The 26925-nt window shown below is 36.9% G+C and overlaps 1 protein-coding gene across 2 annotated transcripts in view; it reads left to right on the forward strand.

Moving 5' to 3' along the window:
- mtor (mechanistic target of rapamycin kinase) overlaps positions 1 to 26925 on the forward strand; it is a 272554-nt gene that overhangs the window by 45439 nt on the left and 200190 nt on the right. For both annotated transcript variants that reach the window (XM_051903439.1, XM_051903440.1), the window contains 3 exons: positions 11320 to 11432; positions 24562 to 24724; positions 25600 to 25692. In XM_051903439.1, coding sequence (XP_051759399.1) covers positions 11320 to 11432; positions 24562 to 24724; positions 25600 to 25692 — 369 coding nt within the window. The remainder of the gene's footprint in view (positions 1 to 11319; positions 11433 to 24561; positions 24725 to 25599; positions 25693 to 26925) is intronic.

Consider the following 26925-nt stretch of genomic DNA (forward strand, 5'->3'; position numbering starts at 1 on the left):
CAGCATTTAAAGATCATTTCTGTTGATTGACATAACAGAGTTTACCGGTATTTTAGTTCTGATGTGTGAAATGGTATTTTAATAGTAAAAAGACGAAATGTCACTGCTTGTTTAAACAACATATTTGTGTATTTACCGGAAAAGTCAATCTGGTAATTTTTATGGTAATTTATGTTAATTTAAAGGAATAGTTCACTTTCAAATAAAAATTTCCTGATAATTTACTCACCCCCATGTCATCCAAGATGTCCATGTCTTTCTTTCTTCAGTTGAAAAGAAATTAAGGTTTTTAATGAAAACATTCCAGGATTATTCTCCTTATAGTGGACTTCAGTGGTCTCCAAACGGTTGAAGGTCAAAATTACAGTTTCAGTGCAGCTTCAAAGGGCTTTAAACGATACCAGACGAGGAATAAGCGTCTTATCTAGCGAAATGATTGGTCATTTTCTAAAAAAAATCAAACTGTATATGCTTTATAGGCACAAATGATCGCACCACAAGTGCTTCCACCAGAACGCGATTCTGTATTTTTCAAAAAGCTTACGCTAAATGTCCCACGTCTTCCCTATTCAACTTACGGAAAAAACGGAACTGGCGCCGCGTTCGTTCCGTAAGTTGAATAAGGAAGGCGTAGGACATTCAGCGTAAGCTTTTTGAAGAATACGGAATCCCGTTCTGGTGGAAGCACTTGTGATGTGATCATTTGTGCCTATAAAGCGTATACATTTTGATTTTTTTTTTTTTTTTTTTTAGAAAATGGCTGATCATTTCGCTAGATAAGACCCTTATTCCTCGTCTGGTATCGTTTAAAGCCCTTTGAAGCTGCACTGAAACTGTGATTTTGACCTTCAACCGTTTAGAGACCATTGAAGTCCACTATAAGGAGAAAAATCCTGGAATGTTTTCATCAAAAACCTTAATTTCTTTTCGACTGAAGAAAGAAGGACATGGACATCTTGGATGACATGGGGGTGAGTAAATTATCAGGAAATTTTTATTTGAAAGTGGACTAATCCTTTAATGTGTGAAAGCACCTTATGTCTGCTGCCTGTGGCACCTGTTTCACATTATTTCAATATGTGCTGAGTTCACCTTCGGGTGTCAGATGATCTCATCTAAACCTTGTTATGCGCTCCTCTGACGACCAACAAACCTTCCCTGAATGTACTGTTCCCTTCTGTATTTGTCATCTGATAAACTGTATTGCAGAAAAGTTTAGGGTGCGTCCTTTTTGCTTTCACAGACTGGTGAATATTCATAGACTAAACGGTATATTAAAAAAATATTATAGGGTTTGCCTTTCTGTTATTAATAATATCTTTCTCATATACCATCGGCATTATGTAAATATGCATTTATTTCAAACTTCAACGAATGCAAACTAATGCAAACTTCAACTCATCCAGCTGTTAGATTCTTTGAGGTGTGCATATTGTACAAAAGTGTGTGTAATCTGTGTGTGACAGTCCATTCATGTGAATTCAATGTGGACAGGTGAGTTCTGCTGTTACTGGCCATGCACAAGTGTCAAACTTTAAAACCTTGATTTCAAACTATGTTGCACTATATCCAATTTGCCACTGTCATATTCATTCACTGTGTACTGTTTGTGCAATTATTTATTTTAGAAAATATGATTACTGCATAGACTTCCCAGAATGCTGAGTAAACTATTAGTTACAACACACTTTTTCTAATTAATGTTTTAAATGGTTTATTTATTTGTGAAAAATATTATAATAAAATTACAGAATCAAGAAGTATAAATATATATGGGTCAAAGACATTTAGATGTCCGCATCAATAGAAATTCAAAAGTGATTTTATATACATAGAAAGCACATTAAATGCAAGTAAAATGTCTACTTTTAAGGTTTCAAATAAGTTTTGGGAGAATAAAATGTCAAAATGTGGGTGAAATAATGTTCCATTGTCACTCAGTGTAACACTTGCGTAAAAATTTAAACAACATACTTATTCTGACCTGTGCGTATTAAAATATATAAAATAAGTGAGCATACTAAATTTTATTGCATTTTAAATGAGTATAAAATTCTTGCTGACAAATGGGCAAAATATAGGATAGTGGCAAAGTTCAAAAATGTAAAATTACAAGTAATTAGCATTTGTGGTATAAGTAATTCATCTTGGCATAAATTGATGTTTGTTGTAAATATCCCTGACAAGATTGTTACACTGAATGACATTTTAGTGGGTGTCAGTGGGTGTTTGGGATCAGTAAGATTTTTAATGTTTTTAAAAGAAGCTTCATCTGCTCACCAAGGCTGCATTTATTTAATTAAAAAATACAGTAAAAACAGTAATATTGTGAAACATTATTACAATTTTTAAAATAACTTTTCTATTTGAAAATATTTAAAAATGTGATTGATTCTTGTGTTGGCAAAACTGAATTTTCAGCATCATTATTCCAGTCTTCAGTGTCACATGATCCTTCAGAAATCATTCTAATATGCTGATATGCTGATTTGCTGCTCAAGAAACATTTATTGTATATTTATTGTATAATATTTTATTTTATTTTATTTTTTTTTTTTTCAGGATTCTTTGAACAGAAAGTTTAAAAGAAGTGTTTATTTGAAATGTAATCTTTTGTAACATTATAAATGTCTTTACTGTCACTTTTGATCGATTTAATGCATCCTTGCTGAATAAAAGTATTAATTTCTTTAATTTCTTTTCAAAAAAATTAAAATTCTTACTGACCCCAAACTTTTGAACAGTAGTGTATAATGTTACAAAAGCTTTGTTTTTCAGATAAATGCTGTTCTTTTGAACTTTCTATTCATCAAGGAATCCTGAAAAAAAAGTACATAACTGTTTTCAACATTGATAATAATAAGAAATGTTTCTTGAGCAGCAAATCGGCCTATTAGAATGATTTCTGAAAGGTCATGTGACACTGAAGACTGGACTAATGATGTTGAAAATTCAGCTTTGCCAACACAGGAATAAATTACTTTGTAAAACATATTCAAATAGAAAACAGTTATTTTAACAGTTATATATATGTTCCAAAATGTATACAACTTTAAAAAAAAAAAAAAAAAAAAAAAAAAAAAAAAAAAATCACATAATGTAAATAATTTGTCAGAGAATATATATATTACATGTCTTTCTGGAATACTTGAGTCTGAGGCATTGTATGCATAAACATTTTAGTATAAAGGGCACTAAACTGATTTCCTAGTACTGTACATCATCTAGTTTTATGTCAACACTTTTTTTCTTCTTGCATAATACAATTAATTTCAAATCAACATTAATTCAATAAGTTGTCATTAATAATGACCGGGTGACTATAGTTATTCTTAATCCCCCTTCACTCTTCAAAATAGTCATGAATATCAGAGCTTCCCAGAGCTCCTTAATCATTAGACATCTTCTCTGCCAGTCTTCAGCCCCTGACAGATGTGTGTAGCTCCAGGCCAAACCCACATATCCCACTCTAGTAATTCAGTAATTCCAACATCCACATGAGTCTTCTCTCTGCACGCCTGGAGAGCCCATAACCACCGTCTGCGTCACTGGGAGCACTGAGGTCACCCTAAAGGAGCTCTTAAACTGCCTACCAGTTGTTATGGGACGAATAAGAAAACAAAAGCTCAGTCATTCATGTGAGCTGCGCTGTCAAGATTTTGACCTTGTGAGGGACAAGATTTTGATCTAAAAAATGGTTTATTCTAAAGATGGCCTACTTGGCAATTTCGCTTTTCTTTTTTTTCTTTTTTTTTTTTTTTTTTTTAAAAAAAAACCTATTTGCAGTTTTGTTTTATTGACTGCCATCAGAAAAGTATTTTTGAGTCACATTTCATATCAATATGAAAAAATTATAATAATTATAATTATTATAATTATTATAATTATAATAATTATAATAATGTGTAAATTAAGGCTGTTTTTAAGTACTGGTTTGTAACGTCCAGTCTCTTTATACATTTCCTGAGAAGGAGAAAACGAGGCAAGCTTGTAAACAAGTTGTGCGACGTCCGTGTTGTAGAACCTACCCACTTGTTTGCTTTCTTGTATTCCTCATTCGTGGATAAAAGACAAAGAAATGTAAGCATAGTGGTTTGCTACATGGTCAAGTCAAGTCACCTTTATTTATATAGCGCTTTTTACAATGTAGATTGTGTCAAAGCAGCTTTACATTGATAACTGGTACATTATTTGGCTGCACAGCAGCTCTTAAAAGAATAGTGTCAATGCAGGCAGATCAAAGCACTGTTGAATATCAAATGTCAAGTGTCCCCAACTAAGCAAGCCAGAGGCGACAGCGGCAAGGAACCCAAACTCCATCAGGTGGCAGACAAGTGGCAAATAGGTGTTTAAATGGAGAAAAAAAACCTTGAGAGAAACCAGGCTTAGTCGGGGGGCCAGTTCTCCTCTGGCCAACAGTGCTTTGTTACGATTCAGGTAGCTATCATAAGTCCGACAGGATCGCAACATTCAAAGTATTTGGTTAAAGTACATGGTTAAAACAAATTTCTTTGTCTTCATTGCTATATAGTTGACTCTTCAAAAATGTGAAAAAAAAATTTTTTTCAGTAACTTTGAAAACAAATTTCTATAATGTATTTATATACAGTAGGTAGTCAACCACAATGCCTATTACCGCTGTGTGTAACGCCGCTGCGAGGCTGCAGCATTAAATGCAACCCAGTGACACGTGACATTTGTTGTGAAATCACCACCAGCAACATTGCGTAAGGCTGCTGTGACATTTGTATTTTTAAATGAAGATAAAATAGCTAAATAAATCACTGGTAATAATAATAATAATATAACATTTAATCTGGGCTAATTATTTATCATATAAGTGCTTAATGTTCCAGCTATTTGACTACTGCTACAGTGCTTGAAACTACATTTAATAATTCACTGATATATTTCAACAGGTCAGGCATGCACATTGAAACATTTATTCCCATACAACACAGAGCTTTGCGCAAAACATGCAGAAAAATGTGTCCATGAATTAAGAAATTGTTGATCATATTTGTTTATTAAACTGTTTCTTTGTAAATTAAGAAATTGATGATCACTTTTTTTTTTATCAACCCTCTGGAGTCTGAGGATTTTTGGGGCACTGGAGAAGTTTTGACATGCCCTGACATTTGTGCTTTTTTCAGTTGCTTATAAACCTATTAATGGCAAAAGTTAACACCTGAGAAGACAAAGTGTTTCTGCACTGGAGGAAAAAAAGAAAGAAAAAAAAACTTTCCTGCTTCCAGTCAGTAATCTCACTATTATATTCATTCAGAATGTCCAGTGTGGGCCAATATCTGGTCACTATGATTCTCATATCTGTGAGAGAAAAGAAAAAACCCTCTGTGAGCATGCTGATAACAGGATCATATCAGCTATTGTATTAACGTTAATATAATCTCCACTCTTAACAGAAAACATGATTTTTGTGATGTTATGCATGCATGTTTTTTTGCACATCATGTGAAGAACATTTTGTATAGGCATAAATTTAAAATTACAAGCCTGCATTTATTTGATCAAAAATACAGAAAACAGCAATACTGTGAAATATTATTACAATTTAAAATAATGTTTTTCTATTTTAATGTACTTTAAAAAATAATGAATTTCTGTGATGCAAAGCATCTAAACATTCATATTACCTCTATGGTATTTTATATATAGAGCCTAAATGTTAATGTGCAGTTTAATACATTGCTAACACATTTTATTTCAGTATTTATCACGTATTTCACTCATCTCAGTATAGCAATATAGTTTGGGAATAGCCATAGCAATTTACTAATGTTAGTTGTGTGTAGTAAACGAAACTGCACGTCGATCTGCCCCATTAATTCACACTGACACACAAAACTTTCATATTTAAACAGTTTTTTTTGCGGTTTAATATTCACAGACACTATCGCGATTAGAATAAAGAACTTAAGAATAAAAACGACTTACTTTTCACAATCATCGGCTCAATCTAGTTGATCCTCAAAATGAAAGTGAAACCAGTCATGCTCATCCTCTGAGGCAAATCCTTTTAAAATTATTCCTCACCGCATCTCGAAATGATGAAAAGTACATGAAACTGACTAAACTTGATGCTTTTTTCTGAGCTGATGCAGGCGTTCACTCTGTTGAATGTATCGCCTCAGAATTTGCGCCTGCTCCGTGGCCGTGGCCCAATTAGTGGATAATGAGCTGAGCCGCGAACTACTGACATGTCTCTCTTTTCATACAGATTACACTAACCGAGAATATTTGTTTTCAATTTGACTTACATGATTTAAAACCTGACATTTTAACGTTTCTTTAGACATAGGTCTCATTTTTGTGCCATTAGTATTCACTAAGTTACAGTTACATTTTCTGAGGGAGTATCAGATTGGACTTCATTCAGAGAGAGACGACAGATCACGCATCATGTTAGTTTTCTTTATTTTGCAAAAAGCACAACATTTTGTTTTTACTCTGAGTGTACACACAGAGTAGACATTTCACAGATTAGAATGGTATATAACTCTTAATTGATATGTCAAAATTGACAGAGTATTTTTAGTCTCTTTCACGCTGGTAAGAAGAAAACCGAGGTGGTATCGCCGGCGATACCGCCGACTCCAGAGTGTTAAATCGTTCCTTTGTAAATGAATTAAGAACCTGTCGATCACTTTTTATTAAAATGTTTCTTTGTAGCTTACTTAAAATGTGAGAACATTGTACACTATTAATTCATTCTTATAATTTTAAAAAAATGAAGAAACAAAAAAAAACAGGCTAAAAGGTAGCCACAATTTAACTACAGTGGAATTAAAACACAGATACGAAATATCCCAATAAAATGTCCTCATGTTTTGAATAATTAATAAAACATGCAAGTTTATTCCCCCCCCCCCCCACCCACCCCCCCCGCATGTCAGCGCGGGGCTCCGTAAATTGGCCTAAACATTTTCAACACGGGCCTACATAAAGTCCTGGGTAAGTTAAACTTATTAATTATTGCAGGTTTGAATAGAGAGATCAGTGTTTGTATTCCCTGTGTCTGGGATGTAAAATTTAAGACGATGCAGCTTCAGTAAAGAAGTTAATAATATGAACACGCTTTGGTCCATAATTCAGAACAAATTCAAAATGACATTGTAGTTATTACAGCGAAAATTTCAGTTAAGTTTTATTATAAATAAAACATAAACTGTGTGTTATTAGCAAAAAATCAGCTGTTTTCCACAAAATGCGGCGTGATCTGAACACGGCGCTCTTGCACATTAATAAACATAAAAATACATCACATATGTCTCATATCTCACAGTCAGTGCCGGAAATTTCTTCAACAAATTATGTGCAATGGGCTGATTATTTTTACTATTGCGAAATGAGAGGAATGAAGAGTGCTTCTCTTTCATGTGCACGGACGCGCTGGTTACTGCTGGAAAAGAGAAATTCTGTTCTGGGCATTTCGCGGAAAGTCAATTCGTAGTCTAGTGGTAGAGCGTTGGACAGGAACATCAATGACAAGGGCTCAAATCCCGAACAAACATGGGCTACTGAGATGTGTGTGTCCTGCAGTTCTGAAACACATTTATTTGTTACACCATATTATTTTTGCTTACATTTATAGGCTATAATACGGAAGCCCTAAACGGCCATGGATTATTATTTTTTTCTATCTTGTTTTGTCGTGATCACGACTTAATTTTCTTGTGATCTCGAGATAACAAAAGTTGTTTTGTCGTGATCACGACTTATTTTCTCATGATCTCGAGATAACAAAAGTTGTTTTCTTGTGATCACGACTTATTTTCGTGATCTCGAGATAACAAAAGTTGTTTTCTTGTCATCTCGACATAAAAGTTCTTTTTACAGTGATTGATTCTGAAACACACTGTACCCGGATTCTACTGTTGCTATAGTAACGAACAACTTTCACGCGCATCTGATCGACGGATAAATCATGCGTTCTTATATCTTGTGGATATTTCAGCAAAATGTTTACTTCACTTAATAATAAAGTTAACAATAAATAAATACATATAGGCTATTCAATCACTGTTCAATAATGTACGCTAAACATTTTATTTGTGTAATTAACATGTTTAATGATCAACAGAGCATTCAACATCTCAAGCGCAGCCAGAGTACCTTCAGAAAGATGCCAGATTATTCTATAATTCTATAAATTATTCAATTAAACCCACTTTATTTTCCTCATTCGTTTGAAATAAAATTATATTACATAATGTGTTTGTTATTTTTATTCGTCATGTAGGATAGGCTGTGATATCATTAAACTGTCTTCCTCCAGTTTCCATTAAAAAGAGGTGCAATACTCCAGATTTCCAAAAAACAAAACTTTAATCCAGTTGATATAGGCTAAAACAATCTTGGGATGCTGTTTGAGAAGAGTGTTTATGTATGTGTGTTGTTTCCAACAAAGAAATGTAGAAAATAGGTTACTCACTATCACTGAATTAAATGACATAGGCTATAAATAATATTTCTTATCAATATACATTGAGTGAGTGAAACGAACACTGAAACTGCGATGATTAAAATGGCGTCTTAAAGATACACAATAAGGTGCAAACAGAATACTATACAGTGACATCAAAATTAGTTTTAATAAGCAATAAGTTTAGTATCACACCGAACTATTGCGGTCGTGAAACTGTGGTGAGTCATGCACTAGTCAGAACGATAACAGATAGCCTACACTTTCAAGCAAAATAATCATATTCAAGCATTTAACAGTTAAGTTAATTACTTAACGCACACAATACTGCACAAAATAAAGCGATCACGAAGACTCTCTCTGTCCGAAACTCGTACAGTCTGGGCCAATATGAACTAATACAGTAAAGTGGAAATTTACCGCACATCATCAGTTATATTTGGTAATATACTGACACCTGTTGGCACATTTGTGTAATTTACAGCAGAGATTAAGTCGTGATCACGAGAAAACAACTTTTGTTATCTCGAGATCACGAGAAAATAAGTCATGATCACGACAAAACAAGATAAAAATAATAAAATAAAATAAAAAAAAATAATCCATGGCCGTTTAGTGCTTCCGTACTATAAAATTACCATGAATTTCCATTTTACACCATTTTACACCAAGCAACAAATATTATCAACAGCTGAATTTACATTTGTATAACAAACAGTTCTATTAAAAAAAAAAAAAAAAAACTTTATAGGGTTCGTTATCCAGAAAGTTTTTTTTTTTTTTTTTTAAACACAATTGGAAGGATCCCAGGATCCCTGTAAAATTTAGGCTAATATTGGGTTCGTGGCGAGTGTGTAAAGTGTCTGCAACCTATGGTTGTCAAGAACATGAGTGGGTTTGTACTCTGTACCATTTCGTTTTCCTTGGGAAAAGCTGACATAGTAAAACACAGTAAATCATGTTCAAGCAATGCATCTGATTCTGTTTGAATTCTTCAATCACTGAATTATAAAATATTTAACAATTAATAAACTTTTATGACAGAAATACTAGATGTAAATGATTTAGGCTAATTCCTTCATTATCTATACACTTTAAAATATTAGGCTAATAGAATAGCAATTCAAGTCTGAATTATTCTTTTGTGACTTCTCTTGTTTTTAGCCAGCCTCAGATGCTCATATGGGGATTGGGAGAGTTCAGTAGCTTTACGGTGGGGGTGCAGGACAATAGTAAAGGTGTGAATCGTGCGTCAGCGAGGGAGACAAAGAAACTTGCTGAAAGAGATCCAGCATATCTGCGAAAGAGCCAAAAAGAAAATCTTCTGTTCTTAACTTGTTTGCTTTGTACTGTTTTCATTTTGCACTGTTTTAAAGGGTTAGTTCACCCAAAAATGAAAATTCTGTCATTTATTACTCACCCTCATGCCGTTCCACACCAGACCTTCATTCATCTTCGGAACACAAATTAAGATATTTTTGTTGAAATCCGATGGCTCAGTGAGGCCTGCATAGCCAGCAATGACATTTCCTCTCTCAAGATCCATTAATGTACTAAAAACATATTTAAATCAGTTCATGTGAGTACAGTGGTTCAATATTAATATTATAAAGTGACGAGAATATTTTTGGTGCAGCAAAAAACCAAAATAACGACTTACGAACGACTAACGAAGCAGTGTTTTGAAATCGGCCATCACTATATAAGTCGTTATTTAGTTTTTTTGGCGCACCAAAAATATTCTCGTCGCTTTATAATATTAATATTGAACCACTGTACTCACATGAACTGATTTAAATCAGTTTAAATCATTGCTGGCTATGCAGGCCTCACTGAGCCATCAGATTTCAACAAAAATATCTTAATTTGTCTTCCGAAGATTAACAAAGGTCTTACGGGTGTGGAACAGCATGAGGGTGAGTAATAAATGACATTATTTTCATTTTTGGGTGAACTAACCCTTTAATTGTACACAGCAACTTATTTGGCAATACAAATGTAAAATGTCACAAGAATAAGATTCTGTATTCCTCATTTTATATAAAATTGCACAGGGAATAAACACCTGTAATAAATAAATAGACTACTGTCCCAAGACATATTCAGCCAACACTGGTTTGTTTGATGTACGGATTTGTTTTTAAATTTGTTGTTTTTCTTCCATTGCTTTATCATTTATCCGTTGGTTATCATTGTCAGTCATCTCAATTTCATGGGTGATTCACAAATCCAAACACTTAAACTGCTGTTTCTTAAGTATCAAGAATGGTAAAACAAAGACTGTCAGCTAACATCGGTTAAGAGCAAATATTTACAATGTTGTTATCATTAAGTATCAATTAAATATAAACAGCCTAATACTAATAAAAATGACAGAAAATGAATAACAAAGATTGTTTTCAGATCAATAAATGTACATTTCAAATGAAACATGTTGGCTTGAAAAGGCTATCCAGATCCTGAAGTCTCAAACTCTGATCTCTTAAAGGACAGTTGCGCCATGTGTTGTAGCATTGTCCACTAGCCTATTTTCACTGCTGTTAAAAAATAGTATTGATTTTTTTCGTATTTTTTAATCTCCACATGGTGCAGTTGACTGCTACTTCAGAAAATGAGCTGTGATACACACACTCCATAATGTGAAAATCTGTGGTTATAGCACCACTTAGTGGTCAAGATCAGAAATGAATTTCCTTCCTCAAACCGCGACGGTACCCGTGGCGACAAAAAACACATTCTGGTTGAGTACCATCTGTATCATGGTTTACTGTGTGCCAACTGCTTTATATTTAACAGTTCTTTTCCAGAGATGTACTGTTTTTCTTGATGCACCAGTTTCACAGTTGTCACGCAGTCTTCTTCCTCATGTCTCCTAGCTGCTCATGGCCATCCAGCTGTTTGGAGCTAACCTGGATGACTACCTCCACCTACTGCTGCCTCCTGTAGTTAAACTGTTCGATGCCCCTGATGTCCCCCTGCAGGCCCGCAAGTCAGTATGAAAATCTTCTGCTCTTTTCAAGCTCCATAAGAAATTATTTTTCTTTTAAAACTTGCGTTAAACCAGTGGAATAGTGAAAGCATACATTAGCTGTGTGTTTCTGAAATACTCGGTATGATATGTGGACAACAGTTCTTTACTTAATTAACACGCTATATTACCTATAAAAGAGTCAACACGTCTCAACTTACTTCAGGTCATCATGAACCACCATTTGTAACCCGTGTTATTGCTGTGATGTGATATGTTTGCAAGTAAAACAGAATATATTACTTCAGAGAATGTAGGACTGATTTAAATTGTTAGGGAATTGATTGGATGGTTGTGAGAAAGCCAGATAGAAAGGCAAATGGACACAGGATTTCCATCAAAAAGAGGTATTATTTTACCCCCCAAAAATAAGAAAAAGTCACAAATAAAGAATACAAAAATAAATCAACTTGATCTGACAAATAATCTAGCTAGACTAGAATAACTGAGGTCAAAAAAACAAACTCAATATAAAGAGAAACTATGGAGAATTGAACAGAAATTTACAATTCAACTGGTCAAAGTAAATATTATAACAAACGAAACAAAATAATAATGCAAAACAACGAATGTTAATAATTAAAATAAGTGAAAACCAATCAAAATCAAATTCCATTCCCATCACCTCCCCCTCCCCCCATGACGTGGCTTCTAGTTGGTATCAGCGAGTAACGATTGGTAACGATTTAGAAGAACAACTTAGTGACGAAACACACTCTGTAGAGTGACATAGTTATGTATATTATATTGCATTTCTGTAAATAGATCCTCCCAAATTTTACATACTGCACCTTTAAAGGGTAGATAAAGAGTACAAAAAATGACTCGATAAATATGTGAAGGAATGTATAAGGAAATGTTAGCGAGGGTGAATGTATGCATTGTGAATGTGGAGTTACCCTTATCAATATGTGGCCACAGGTTCGGCCATCATACACCCCCTCCCTTCAGGAATCTCATTGGTACAATGAGATAAGTAGTCGTCAGTCACATTGTACTTTCCGGAAACATGCTGGACTGTAAACTGGAAAGGCTGCGTAGTCACATACCACCGTGTGATTCTCCCGTTGGCATCTTTCATCCTTTCCAACCACTGGAGAGGTTTATGGTCCGTTTCTAATTTAAACTTCCTACCCAATAGGTAATATCTCAAGGAGTCCAGGGCCCATTTAACTGCCAAACATTCTTTGTTGATTGTAGAATAACGAACTTCACGTGGAAAAAGTTTGCGGCTGATGAAAGCCACTCTCTGTCGCTCACCTGGAGGTCCTTGTAGCAGCACAGCCTCTATGCCCCTCTCAGAGGCATCCGCCTGGACGATAAATTCTTGAGCAAAGTCTGGACTGTACAGCACAGCATTTTTTCTTAATGCAGTTTGGATATCTCGGAAAGCTGCCATCCTTTCCTCTGACCACTGGCACTGATTTGGACATCGGACTCCAACCATATCTGTCAAAGGGGTGGCCCTTTTTGACTTGAGGTCACACTACCCCGTTGCTGATGACAAAGCTCAGGTATTCAGTTTCATTCCTGGCCATGGCACACTTGGCAGGGTTCACTGTGAGGCCTGCTTTTTGTAGACGCTGCAGAACCTCTTGAAAATGTTGAACATGTTCTTCCTAGGTGTTACTATAGATGACTCTGTCATCTAAATAAGCTGCAGTAAAGGTTAATCCACGTAATACCTGATCGATAAGCCTTTGAAAGGTGGCCGGTACCCCATGCAGGCCAAAGGGTAAAACCCGGAAATGGAATAACCCCCATGGTGTCCTGAATGCTGTTAAAGGGCGGGCCTGTGGGATCAGTGGTATCTGCCAGTACCCTTTGAACAGATCGATGGTTGTCAGGTATTTTGCTTTGCCCAGTTGATCAATTAAGGCATCTATACGGGGAGTAGGATATGAGTCAAACTGTGATACAGAGTTGAAGTACCGGAAGTCAATATAAAGTCGGATACTCCTATCCTTTTTCGGTACTAGGGCCACCGGATGACACCACTTGCTTTTAGAGGATGCTGAGATTAGGAATTATTGAACCAAGTTCACCTCCTCTTTTAGGACGTCTTGGAGTCTCTCAGGTTTTCTGTAACTCGAATGTCTAACAGCTGCATCAGGTTTTAATACCATATCATGTCGTATCAAAGATGTTAAACCAGGATATTCAGAGAATATTTCAGGATTACATAGAGCTCTCACCTGGGATTGCTGATCTTCAGGCAGATGCTCCAGATTGATACCTCCAGATACTGGTTGAGACAAGTTTGGTTCTTCCCATTCCTCTTACTCCTTCATGTGACAAATCATCATAACTTGTGCTCTTTGTTCAGGTCGGGATACCCACTTGTTTAAAAGATTTACGTGAAGTATTCGACTAGCTCGATCTTGCCCTGGAGTGGCCACTTCAAACGTAGTGGGGCCTGTTTGGTTCTTGATCTTAAAGGGGCCCTTGCACTTGGCCAACAGCTTATTCTCCTGGCTCGGCAGCATCACAAGCGCTTTTTGGTCACACCATGCCTTTTGGTCCCTCTGGGTCTTGGTCAGGTGAGTTTGGGCCAATACCCTCATTTTCTCCAGATGTCCCTCATTTGCAAAACAGAAGACACAATCTTAGTAGGCTCACTCTTACCATAGTCTCCTTCCCAGACTTCTTTTAGTAGTATCAGAAGTAGGGCTGGGTATTGTTCAAAAATGTTCAATATCGATACCGATTCCTGAACGATACCTTTTTCGATACCTCAAAAAAATCTGCACTGCACAAAGGAATAAAAAAGTCTGCTTATAAATTAACATTTATTTAAAATTAAAGCTCTTATTTGGCTAAATTACATTTCCTTAACAGCCTTTAAACACAGGCTTTACTCCCTTCAAACTTAAATTTTGTCACTGTTTTCTTACATCATTGTTGGACATATAATTAGCCTATATATAATTATATAATTACTCTTAGTTAAGCTTGTATATATTTTTAGTTAAAGCTGTTACTTTATAAAGCAATATCTCATGTAGGGTTTTCCTTTGTGTTTTATATAATGACCACTAGGAGGTGCTGGCACATGCTTTCCTTGATTGGTTTTCTCTAAAGAGACGTTCAGTTACGAAAACGAAAGTAAAAGAGTGACGCACGTTCATTGCATCTTGACGTGAAATGAGAGTTCCGTGTCTTTATTAAAATCAACACATTAATGATTTATCACTCATCCACCCGCAATTAATTGGAATGTTATTTTTTTATTACTTGGCCTGACCCGCGGATCATAAACATTTTATATATATATATAATATGCTTTTTCAGGAGACAACCGTTTGAAAATGTCCGCTCTGAGGGTGTGGTTGATGCTTGCACACAGTGGCAGTATCAGGAGGACGCTGATACCCCTTTTCCACCAGAATTGTTCGCATTCTGGAGCCTTGTGCAGGTGAACTAGAGCCCGTCACGAACCAGTCACATGTTTACATAGACTTGAGGAACGAACGCTGATGTAACGTTGCTGTGTGTTGTACCTGCCTTCAACTAGTCTAAAAACATTGCGCGTCGCGCTGTTTGTGCAGGCAGTGCGGCACTTCTGTTTTGCTGTTCACAGTATCTGGAGTGACTGTAGTGAACCGGCTGCTCACATAAACAGCCAGTACTCTCACCCGTCCTTTTCGGAGATTAACTGAAAGTGAAACCGTTGATTCACTCGCTCTCTCGCACACAGGGTCTCTCTTGCTTGCATAGTTTTATATATTTAGATATAAATAACAATGTAGCGCAACGTTATTACATTGCTCAATGAGACAGCGACAGCATTTCTCCGCCCACTCTCCCCTGCTCCGTTTGGAGGTATTGAAATTTGGTACCGAATGACAAGACCCTTTTCGATACTCGATAGTATCGAGGAAATTCGGTCGGTACCTAAAAAGTATCGAATTCGATACCCAGCCCTAGTCAGAAGGCCCCGAAGTTCATGACCATATAACAATTCAAATGGGGAAAACCCAGTAGAAGCCTGGGGTACTTCTCTCTAAGCAAAAAGAAGATTAGGGAGCCATTGATCCCAGTCCCGGCCAGTCTCATTAACAAATTTACAAAGCATTTGTTTTAACATCTGATTAAATTGTTCTGTGAGCCCATCAGTTTGAGGATGGTAGTGTATTGTACACAATCTCTTGATCCCCAGTGACTGGTAGACCTGCTTCAGAAGATTGGACATAAAATTAGTCCCTTGGTCAGTGAGAATTTCAGCAGGTAACCCAACTCTGTAAAAGAACTTCACTAAACAAGTTGCAACATATTTGGCTTTGATATACTTTAAAGGGAATTCCCTTTGGGTACCTCGTAGCATAATCTGTGATCACCAGTAGAAACCGGTTATCTGCACGGCTCTTTTCCACCGGGCCAACGATCTCCATGCCCAGCCTTTCGAAGGGTGTACTGATTACAAGAAGAGGCTGGAGGGGCACTCTTGATGGACTAGGTGGCCACCCCAGGGAATTAAATGGCTCAGGTGAAGGACAAACGGAAGACATTATATTCAAGCTTTGTTTGTCTCTTTTGGCGTCGAGTTTTTTTGGTTTTGGGGTGCCCATCTCTAAGTCACCTTTATTTATATAGCGCTTTTTACAATGCAGATTGTCAAAGCAGCTTTACAGTGATAACTGGTATATAATTTTGGCTGCACAGCAGCTCTTAAAGAAAAAGCTGTCAATGTAGGCAGATGCAAAGCACTGTTGAATATCAAATGTCAAGTGTCCCCAACTAAGCAAGCCAAAGGCGACAGCGGCAAGGAACCCAAACTCCAACAGGTGACATCAGGTGGCAAATAGGTGTTAAAATGGAGAAAAAAACCTTGGGAGAAACCAGGCTTAGTCGGGGGGCCAGTTCTCCTCTGGCAAACAGTGCTTTGTTACGATTCAGGTAGCTATCATAAGCCCGATAGGATCGCAACATTCAAAGTATTTATTCCAGTTCAATCCAGTTGAGGATCGTATTCATTACGCCGGTATGGACGGTTTGTTGAGGAACTGTGCCACTGGCTGTCGTGTCGATGAGGCCTTCACAATGGATAATCTAGTTGACTCAATCTCTGCTGACACTTCAGGGGTGCGTTGTGGTCGTGTCAAGGCGTAGGTCCTCAATCTCACCTGGATACGGCCTGGATCCGGTTGACTACGGTAAACCTCGGGATAAAGACTAATATTAGCGTAGATGCCATTCTTCTTCTGATGTAATGAGTACATCTGGTGTTATAGGAAGTGTTCCCGGTTCCGGCTGACCTAATTTATGCAGCCTAATAATCCTTCAACGGATTTGAAAAAATAAATTGATAATGTGTTATGTGTATGCCAGGTTAAAGAGATGCGTTTTTAGTCTAGATTTAAACTGACAGAGTGTGTCTGCTTCCCGAACAATGCTAGGAAGGTTGTTCCAGAGTTTAGGTGCCAAATAGGAGAAGGATCTACCGCCTGCAGTTGATTTTGATATTCTAGGTATTATCAGCTGGCCTAAATTCTGAGATCGCAATAGACGTGAAGGACTATGATGCATTAAGAGCTCGCTCAGGTACTGGGGAGCTAAACCATTTAGTGCTTTGTAAGTAATTAGCAAGATTTTAAAATCTATACGATGTTTAACAGGAAGCCAATGCAGTGTTGACAGAACTGGGTTAATATGGTCATACTTCCTAGTTCTAGTAAGAACTCTAGCTGCTGCATTTTGTACAAGCTGTAGTTTGTTTAACAGGTGAACGGAACAACCACCCAGTAGAGCGTTACAGTAATCTAGCCTTGAGGTCATGAACGCATGAACTAACTGTTCTGCATTTGTCATTGAGAGCATATGTCGTAGTTTAGATATATTTTTAAGATGGATGAATGCGGTTTTACAGATACTAGAAACATGGCCTTCAAATGAAAGATTGGTATCAAAGAGCACACCCAGTTTCCTAACTGACGACGAAGACTTAACAGAGCAGCCATCAAGTGTTAGACAGTATTCTAGGTTATTACGTGAAGAAGTTTTTGGTCCAAAAATTAGAATCTCTGTTTTTTTCTGAATTTAGCAGTAGGAAATTACTGGTTATTCAATTTTTTATATCAGCTATGCATTCCGTTAATTTTGTGAATTGGTAAGTTTCGTCAGGGCGCGAAGAAATATAGAGCTGAGTATCATCAGCGTAACAGTGAAAACTAACGCCATGCTTCCTAATGATATCTCCCAAGGGTAGCATGTACAGAGTGAACAGCAACGGTCCTAGTACTGAGCCTTGCGGTACTCCATATTGAACTTGTGATCGATATGACATCTCTTCGTTTACTACTACAAACTGATTATTACTACAAACTACTACTACAAACTACAAACTACAAACTGATAGCTCGGTCATGCAGATTTGCACTATACAACATCAGGAAAATCAGGCCCTTTCTAACAGAACATGCAACACAACTTCTGGTCCAGGCCCTGGTCATTTCTAGGCTTGATTACTGCAATGCTCTTCTGGTTGGACTGCCATCATGCACAATCAGGCCTCTACAAATGATTCAGAACGCTGCAGCACGTCTCGTCTTCAACGAGCCCAGAAGAGCCCATGTCACGCCTCTCTTCATCTCTCTTCACTGGCTACCAATTGCTGCTCGCATCAAATTCAAGGCGTTGACGCTTGCTTACAGATCTGCCACAGGCTCTGCACCCTCCTACTTCCACTCACTCTTACGAGTCTACACTCCTACCAGAAGCCTACGCTCATTAAAGGAGCGAAGGCTTGTGGTACCATCACAGAGAGGCACGAAATCACTCTCCAGGACATTCTCGTTCACTGTTCCTTGCTGGTGGAACGATCTTCCTGCCTTTATCCGGAATGCAGAATCCCTGGCAATATTCAAAAGACAGCTGAAAACTCATCTCTTTCGTGAGCACTTAACCTCATCTTAAAAAAAATAAATAAATAAATTTATACCTATCCTTTCACTTCCTCTAACCCCTCTCTATTGTAGCTTATGATACTCTGAGCATTACCTAAGACTTGTATTGTGAGCACTTTTTGTGTCTGTTTGCCTCGTCATGACGACTCGCTTGTTGTATTCCTCACTTGTAAGTCGCTTTGGATAAAAGCGTCTGCCAAATGAATAAATGTAAATGTGATAACGGTCAGATAAGTATGATTTGAACCATGACAGTGCAATTCCACTAATGCCGACATAATTTTCGAGTCTATTTAAAAGAATATTGTGATCAATAGTGTCAAATGCAGCACTAAGATCCAGTAACACTAACAGAGAGATACAACCACGATCTGATGATAAGAGCAAATCATTAGTAACTCTAATGAGAGCAGTCTCAGTACTATGGTACGGTCTAAATCCTGACTGGAAATCCTCACAGATACTATTTCTTTCTAAAAAGGAACATAGTTGTGATGATACTGCCTTTCTAGTATTTTTGACAGAAAAGTGAGATTTGAGATCGGCCTGTAATTGACTAATTCTCTAGGATCAAGTTGTGTTTTTTTAATAAGAGGTTTAATAATAGCCAGCTTAAAAGTTTTCGGTACGTATCCTAGTGATAAAGATGAATTAACGATATTAAGAAGAGGATCTATGACCTCTGGAAGCATCTCTTTCAATAGCTTAGTCGGTATAAGGTCTAACATACATGTTGTTGATTTTGATGATTTAACAAGTTTAAACAATTCTTCCTCTCCTAAAGCAGTAAATGAATTGAATTTTTCCTCAGGGACACTACAATGCACTGTCTGACGCAATACTGTAGTAGACGGTTGCATGGTTATAATTTTCTCTCTAATATTGTCAATCTTGCAAGTAAAGAAGTTCATAAAGTCATTACTGCTGTGCTCTTTGGAAACATCAGAAGTTGAAGCTTTATTTCTTGTTAATTCAGCCACTGTATCAAATAAATACCTAGGGTTGTGCTTATTTTCTTCTAAAAGTTTTGAAAAATAGGCAGATCTAGCAGTTTTTAAGGCCTTTCTGTACTCAATCATTCTCTCTCTCCACAAAATGCGAAAAACTTCTAGTTTTGTTTTCTTCCAGCTGCGCTCCATTTTTCTGGCTGCTACCTTTAAGGCCTGAGTGTGCTCATTGTACCACGGCATTGGATTAATTTCCTTAATCTTTTTTAAACGCAAAGGAGCAACTGAGTCTAATGTGCTGGAAAAGACAGAGGCAATAGTTCTGTTGCAACATCGAGGTCTTCCTAGCTATCTGGTATGCTAAGGCGATGAAACTGATCAGGAAGATTATTTATAAAGCAATCTTTAGTGGTAGAAGTGATGGTTCTACCATATTTATGGCAGGGAGGCAGTTTAGCAGCCTTGACTAAATGTAGTATACACGAGACTAGATAGTGATCTGAGATGTCGTCGCTCTGTTGCAGAATTTCAACGGCATCAATATCGATTCCATGTGACAATATTAGCTCTAAAGTATGATTACGACAATGAGTGGGTCCTGACACGTGTTGTCTAACGCCAATAGAATTTAGAATGTCTGTAAATGCCAATCCTAATGCGTCTTTTTCATTATCTACATGGATATTAAAATCACCAACAACAAGGACTTTATCTGTAGCTAGTACTAACTCCAATAGAAAATCAGCAAATTCTTTGATAAAGTCTGTATGGTGCCCTGGTGGCCTGTATACAGTAGCCAGCACAAATGTCAACTTACATAATGTTACATAAAGTACCATCACTTTGAAGGAATTATATTTGAAAGACTTTTGACTAATACTGTAAATATTACTATAAATTACAGCAACACCTCCCCCTTTGCCTTTCTGACGAGGATTGTGTCGATAATAGTAAACTTGAGGGCTAGACTCATTTAAAGTAATGCAATCGTCTGATTTTAGCCAAGTTTCTGTCAAACACAGCAAATCCAGATTATTGTCTGTGATAATATCATTTACAATAAGTGCTTTTGAAGAAAGGGATCTAATATTTAGCAACCCAAGCTTTATCATTTGTTTATCAGTATTATCTCTATTTTTTATTTGTTGAACATCAATTAAATTTTTACCATTAAATGGGTTTGGAAGTATTTTGTTTTTACTAATTCGGGGTACAGACACAGTCTCTATGTGATAATATCTAAGTGTAAGAGATTCTATGTGTTGGGAATTATCTGACTTCTGTAACGTGAGGCAGCTAGCAGACAGTCGGTTTAGCCAGTATTTCTGCTTCCTGACCTGGACCCCAGTTTGTCATGTTTCCACTCTAAGACTATGTGCCATATTACTAGAGAGAAGAGCAGCACCATCCCAGGAGGGATGAATACCATCTCTTTTCAACAGGTCAGGTCTCCCCCAAAAACTTTTCCAATTGTCTATGAAACCTATATTATTCTGCGGACACCACTTAGACGGCCAGCCATTGAGTGATGATAATCTGCTAATTATCTCATCACTCCGACGAACAGGAAGGGGACCAGAGCAGATTACTTTTCCTGACATTGTACTTGCGAGTTCACACACCTCTTTAATGTTAATTTTAGTGATCTCCGACTGGCGAAGTCGAACATCATTAGTGCCGACGTGAAAAATGATTTTAGAGTATTTACGATTAGCATTAGCCAGCACTTTTAAATTTGCTTTGATGTCAGGTGCTCTGGCTCCCGGCAAACATGTGACTATGGTGGCTAGTGTCTCTATTTTCACGTTCCATGTAATAGAATCGGCAATAACTAGGGCACTTTCCACAGGATTCTCAGTGGGTGTATCACTGAGTGGGGAGAACCTGTTTGATGTTCTTATTGGAATGGAAGAGTGGTGTTTTCCGCGGCTAGGCCGCCTCATCGTTACCCAAGTGCCCTGCTGCGCAGGCTCTACAGCCAGAACCGAACAATGTACAGAGTTCACTAAGCTAGTCGCATCCAAAACAGTATCTGAAGCCCTTACATTCTTACTATCCTCAATTAAAGTTTGGATGCGTGTCTCTAATTCTGAGATTTTCTCTGTCAGCCTGACTATTTCCCTACATTTATGACATGTAAATCCCTCGTCGCTGACAGAGAAAGCTATACTGAACATGTGGCAAACAGAACACGATATAACACTAGGAGAGGATGACATGACTCACCTGTTTGTAGACTGATCCGACTTCTACTTAGCTAGTACTGGCTAAGTCTACTTCATAAAACACAATATCGAAAGAGTCTGTATTAGTTCCTCTAGCTGCTTTGCCATGGCTCATGTTACCACCACATTGCACTGTTGCACCACATCGCACCACATTACCACCACATTGCACTGTGCTGGGCTAGATCTAGGATTACTGGTAAATTATGACCCATAACTATGGGAGAAAGAAGATTATCTGCTAAGCCTACCTAACAGGTAGGTTTGACCTTCTACCCCAATGTATAGGTCTGCAGTGAGCACAATTTTTTCCTCCCCAAGAATGCAGCAGATGGGTAACTTATTAAAAGATCTACCTAAAGATGGAGCCACAAACTTCCTGTTCACCGGGGTCTGGTCACTCCCAGTATCGATTAGGGCCTTCAGTTCTTTACCATTTACGGTCACTGTCATTGTCTGTAGCAGTACATTTGGCACATTTGCTGCCCTGCATCTAGGAACACAGCATAAATTAGTAAATTTAGCTGCATTTTGTAGACAGGCTGGCCTTGTGTGGCCCTCTCATCCTGCACTGGAAACAAACTGGTCCTCTTATCATTTTATGCAATTTAATTTCTAGAGAATCTCCCTTGGGAGACTTACCTGATCCAGTCACCAGTTTCTGATGGAACTGTGCCCGTCGGGTCTCACTACCAGTTTTCCGGCTCCAAGGTTGATTCTTCCTTCTTGCAGCCACAAAGACATCAGCCAATGATGAAGCTTCCGCTGCTGTCCTAGGCTGTCCTGGGGTCAGCATCTCTTGTGTGGGAGGTAAACTGGGGAGGAGAAGGTCGAGTCTCAGGGTATGCATCTCCACCCTGCCTGTTAAGAGAATCAAAGTCAGTAGGACGTGGCTCAGGAGTAAGTGATGTGCAAGCCTGAACTTCCATCTATAGTAAACTGAGTTGATGTTGAAGAGCTCTGAATCATCACTCTTGCTCTCCATACTCCTGCTTCCTTGCTGCCTCCCGGGCATACATTTTCACCATATGGGCTTGAAACAGGCCCAACTTTCAATCTCCTTATCCCCATCAAGCGCTTCTTCCTCCAAAGGCCTCTCCTCACCTCGTTCTTCTCGTTCAGCTGGAATTATCTTAGGGGCTCCTTTCTTTGGCGGTCGAATTATGGCTCCTCAAAAATGTAATTAAACAGGAGAAGTGAGGAGAAGAAAAAAAAAACCTGTGTCCTCTACTGGCTTATCCCACCGCTGCCACCTAACTAAGGTCAACAAAACATTTTAACTCAATACAAGAGAAACTAAGGAGAACTGAACAGAACAAACTGACCTCCTCTGAGACTGATGTCATCTGAGACAGCAGAGAGATGTTGTCTGTGTGAAGCAAAGAGGTTTCTTCTTATGACAAAGAGCGGTCTCTGCTTCTAATAAACCAAACGACTACTACCACTTTGTGTGTATTCAACGTAGTGACGATGCAAGCTGCCTCTAAAAACACGAACGATTTAGAAGAAGAACAACATAGTAACTAAACACGCTCTATAGAGTGTACGTCCATTTAGGGCTGCTGTAGAAACATGCCGGCACATAATGGCGTCTTGACATGGAGGGGGACCCGTGGTGTATGAGATTGAAATGGCTCATTCTAAGGTAATAAAAACACAATGGTTCATTATGTAAGGTCTTTATGCACCACTGAAAACATAGTTATGTATATTATATTGCATTTCTGTCAATAGATCCTCCCAAATTTTACACATTGCACCTTTAAACTCAATAGAAACAAATAATATAAAAAAACAAGAATAGCATAACACAAACTAGTAAGCGTGCACTCCAAACCAACAAACGAAGTACTAAAATGAATAAAGCATTAGAAGCATGTCAAACAAATCTGTGTAGTGTTTTTATTACATGTAACATAAACCTTAAATACTATATTATAAACTTGAAGGATAGATAAAGCGTGAGAAAAATGACTCGATAAATATGTGAATGAATGTACAAGGAAATGTAAGCGAGGGGAAATGTATGCATTGTGAATGAATGAGTGCGGAGTTACCCCTATCAATGTGTCAATTAAACATTTGAATTAAAAATAGTTATTTTTCGTGTACATTAGCAGCTGAAAAAGAAAATTTGTTTCAGAGATTTGTTTTTTCTTTGGAATAATGTGCACTGATAAACAATGAAATCAAGAACATATATTAAAGTAAATGGGTTTAATTTTGATTTCATGTTGACTTGAAAAGTGAGCATAGGTCATTTGAGGTAGTGAGAGTGTTTTTGCAGTGGTGGTAAGGACAGATGCGAATCAGATAGCCCCAGAGTCTATGTGAATACAGGATCACATTAACACTGTGGCTTTGGCCAGCTTTTATTCTGCCATTACTCTCAGTGAAACATTTTTTACAGACAAGAATCTGCATTTGATCACTATTGTTTTGCTGACAAAGTGCAGGGCTGAGTTTAAGAATTTTGAAGAGAAAGGTAGACACAGATTGTATTTTATTAATGTGCTTGATTTTGTTGGCTGTACCACAGTGCGGGTGTGTTGCTAGGGCTTTCTATATCTTTATATTTGGAAACTCATTTTTAAAACCTCAAACAATTAACTGGATTGTGTTTCCTTTACTGATACAAATGTTTTTTAAAAGCTACTAAGATGCCAATGCCAATATAGAGAGCAGGGTTGCCAAATGATAATATATATGTAATGTAATTTAAAAAAGCAAATGAGATGTACATATTTGCTGCAATAAAATATGAATGAAAAAATGCACAAGACATTTGTCATTCGACTTTATTTTTTATTTTTTTAATGAAAATAACAAGGATATTTTAGGTTGTCTGTAAATTTTTAAATCAACCCTTAAGACAACATGGTTTCTGCCACCAAAATTTTTAAAATGTCCAAATAATTGGCCATTATATAGTTATTTTACAATTTATTAACAAAATGTGATTAAATGTCAATAAATGTTTTTATTTACATTTGGTTGTTTTACTTTTGGTGTGTAGGGTTGCCTTGGAGACATTGGATCGCTTGACTGAGTCTTTAGACTTCACGGATTATGCCTCCAGAATTATTCACCCCATTGTACGCACTCTTGACGTTACTCCAGAGCTGCGGAACACCTCCATGGATACGCTGTCCTCACTAGTCTTTCAGCTTGGCAAAAAGGTACAATCTTAAAGCCTAGTTCAAGTCTGGGGAGTGGATCTGTAATGCTGTCCTCATTGTTTGGAAATAAACTATTAAACTTTTTTTTGCCATATTTCTCATAGTTTTATGTCATTAACTGATGTTCTGAAGTAGCCTTCTAATTATTTCCCAGTATCTTACTAATGCACATAGAGGTTTCCAATCAGAGAGAGGGATGAGGTCATTGCTTTAACCGTTCCTCTTAAAACGCTCTTAAAATTATCAGTCAACATGTGGCCACCATGAGTACCAGACACAAGTTCTGAATCCTTTGATCACTGCAGGCCACAATCCTCAGTTTCCTGTGTTAGAGGAACAACACTTTATTTGTGTACTTACTAGTTGATGGGGTTTAGTCACATGTACACACATGTGCACTCATTCACTTCCAACACTCAAAAGCACTTTTTATACCGTATGTAATCAAAATAATTCCAGTATGCTTTTCTTCCTCTTCATCTGAGAAGTACTGCTACCAAGTTGATGCTAAAATAAAAAGAAGTAACAATACAAATCTTTCTACAATGCTGGTACTGAGTACAGTGACTTAATTTGCTACACATGTAGTACCTGTTTTTTTTTTTTTTTTCGTTTTTTTTTTTCTTTGTTTTTAATTTTGTTACTGGCTGTTTACTTGTCTTGAATAATTACTTTAAAAACATGAAGCAGTGTTTACTTAATTGAGAAATACCTGAAGGCTTTGTAATTGAATTGAAAATTAATTTTATTTGTTAATATTTATATTAATATTTAACTTTTTAAATAAAGTAGTGTGTTTAATAGCATGCTAGTTTTTGCTGTGTTGACGTGAAAATTAGTATGAAAAATAGTTTGTCTGCATATTTCTTTTACAGTACCAGATCTTCATTCCTATGGTAAATAAAGTGATGTTGAAACATCGCATCAATCACCAGCGCTACGATGTGCTCATCTGTCGAATTGTCAAGGTCAGCATCCTACCCTCTCCACGTCTGCAGACATAATGTTTCTTACACATTTTTTTCTATATAATCTAGGTCCCTGATGACTATTCAGTCCTGTTCTTGTTAGAGGTACTTTTCTGAAACAAACCACCTCTTGTGTTCTGGTGGAGAAGCCTGCCTCTGTTTCCTGAATTTGGCCCCCTGTGTAAACCACCACTCATTCTTTGCTAGTGAACCCAGACTTCCTGTTCTAGCACATGGCCTCTTGGCATCCATATCTAATCTTGTCTTTGTCTTTGACATGCATGATATTTTCTACTGACATAGAATTACCAGCACGTAATGCTGGTGTAAAAGAAAGGTTCTTGCCCCTCTTTCAAGAAGTGTTTTATGTAAGGAATAATTGAAGAAAGGCCATTAAATTATTAAAAAAATAATACACACCCGAGGTGGAAATGCCTCAGATGTTCATTATTTTCTAATAATTCTACGACTCGGAGTCAATTATTCAGCTTATACTATGGCTTCCACACTTTAAGACATTGTTCAGATTCATATTTATTTGCTTTTATTGGGTTTTGATTCTTTTGCTGCTGTAGACTGCAAGGACCTTTGAAATAACTGAAATAATTTTGCAAAGTGATATGGAACTGTAATATGGACCTGCCTGGAACTACTTTAGCATTGTGTTTCAAAGAAAATAATTGAATGTTCGCCAGCAAATCAGAGTCAAGCATTAAACAGCCTCTTATTATAATTATTTCTTCTTGCTTTTGCCAACAAAACCTAAATAGTTGGTGTCCCATTATTTTTTTAAAGCATTAAGGCACAAATGTGTTATTAGAGATGCTGATTTGATGCTATTTATATGTTTCAAATGTTTGATGTGTAAAATCATTATAACTTCAAAATGTTTGTTTGGATATTTAGTTTGTTGTAGAAAATATTTTTTTGATTTATGAACTTTTTTGAATGAGGGAATTTGGATGAAAGAATTTTATGTATTTATTTATTTTTGTTTATGTATGTTTCTAGTAAATGATCACATAAATCAGTGGTCTACACTACATACACAGGGTATCCTGCATTAAAAGTCATTAAATGGATTTTGCGAAAATGAAATGGCATTAAAAGGCATTAAATTTTATTCCTACAGGCATACTTTTTTTTTTTTTTTAGATAGTTTTGAAGGAAAATAATACCAGTTTATATTGAATATAGCCTTCATAATTAATAACTTGGTGTGATACACACACA

Source organism: Ctenopharyngodon idella, chromosome 8, assembly GCF_019924925.1.
Source record: "Ctenopharyngodon idella isolate HZGC_01 chromosome 8, HZGC01, whole genome shotgun sequence".
NCBI lineage: Eukaryota > Metazoa > Chordata > Actinopteri > Cypriniformes > Xenocyprididae > Ctenopharyngodon > Ctenopharyngodon idella.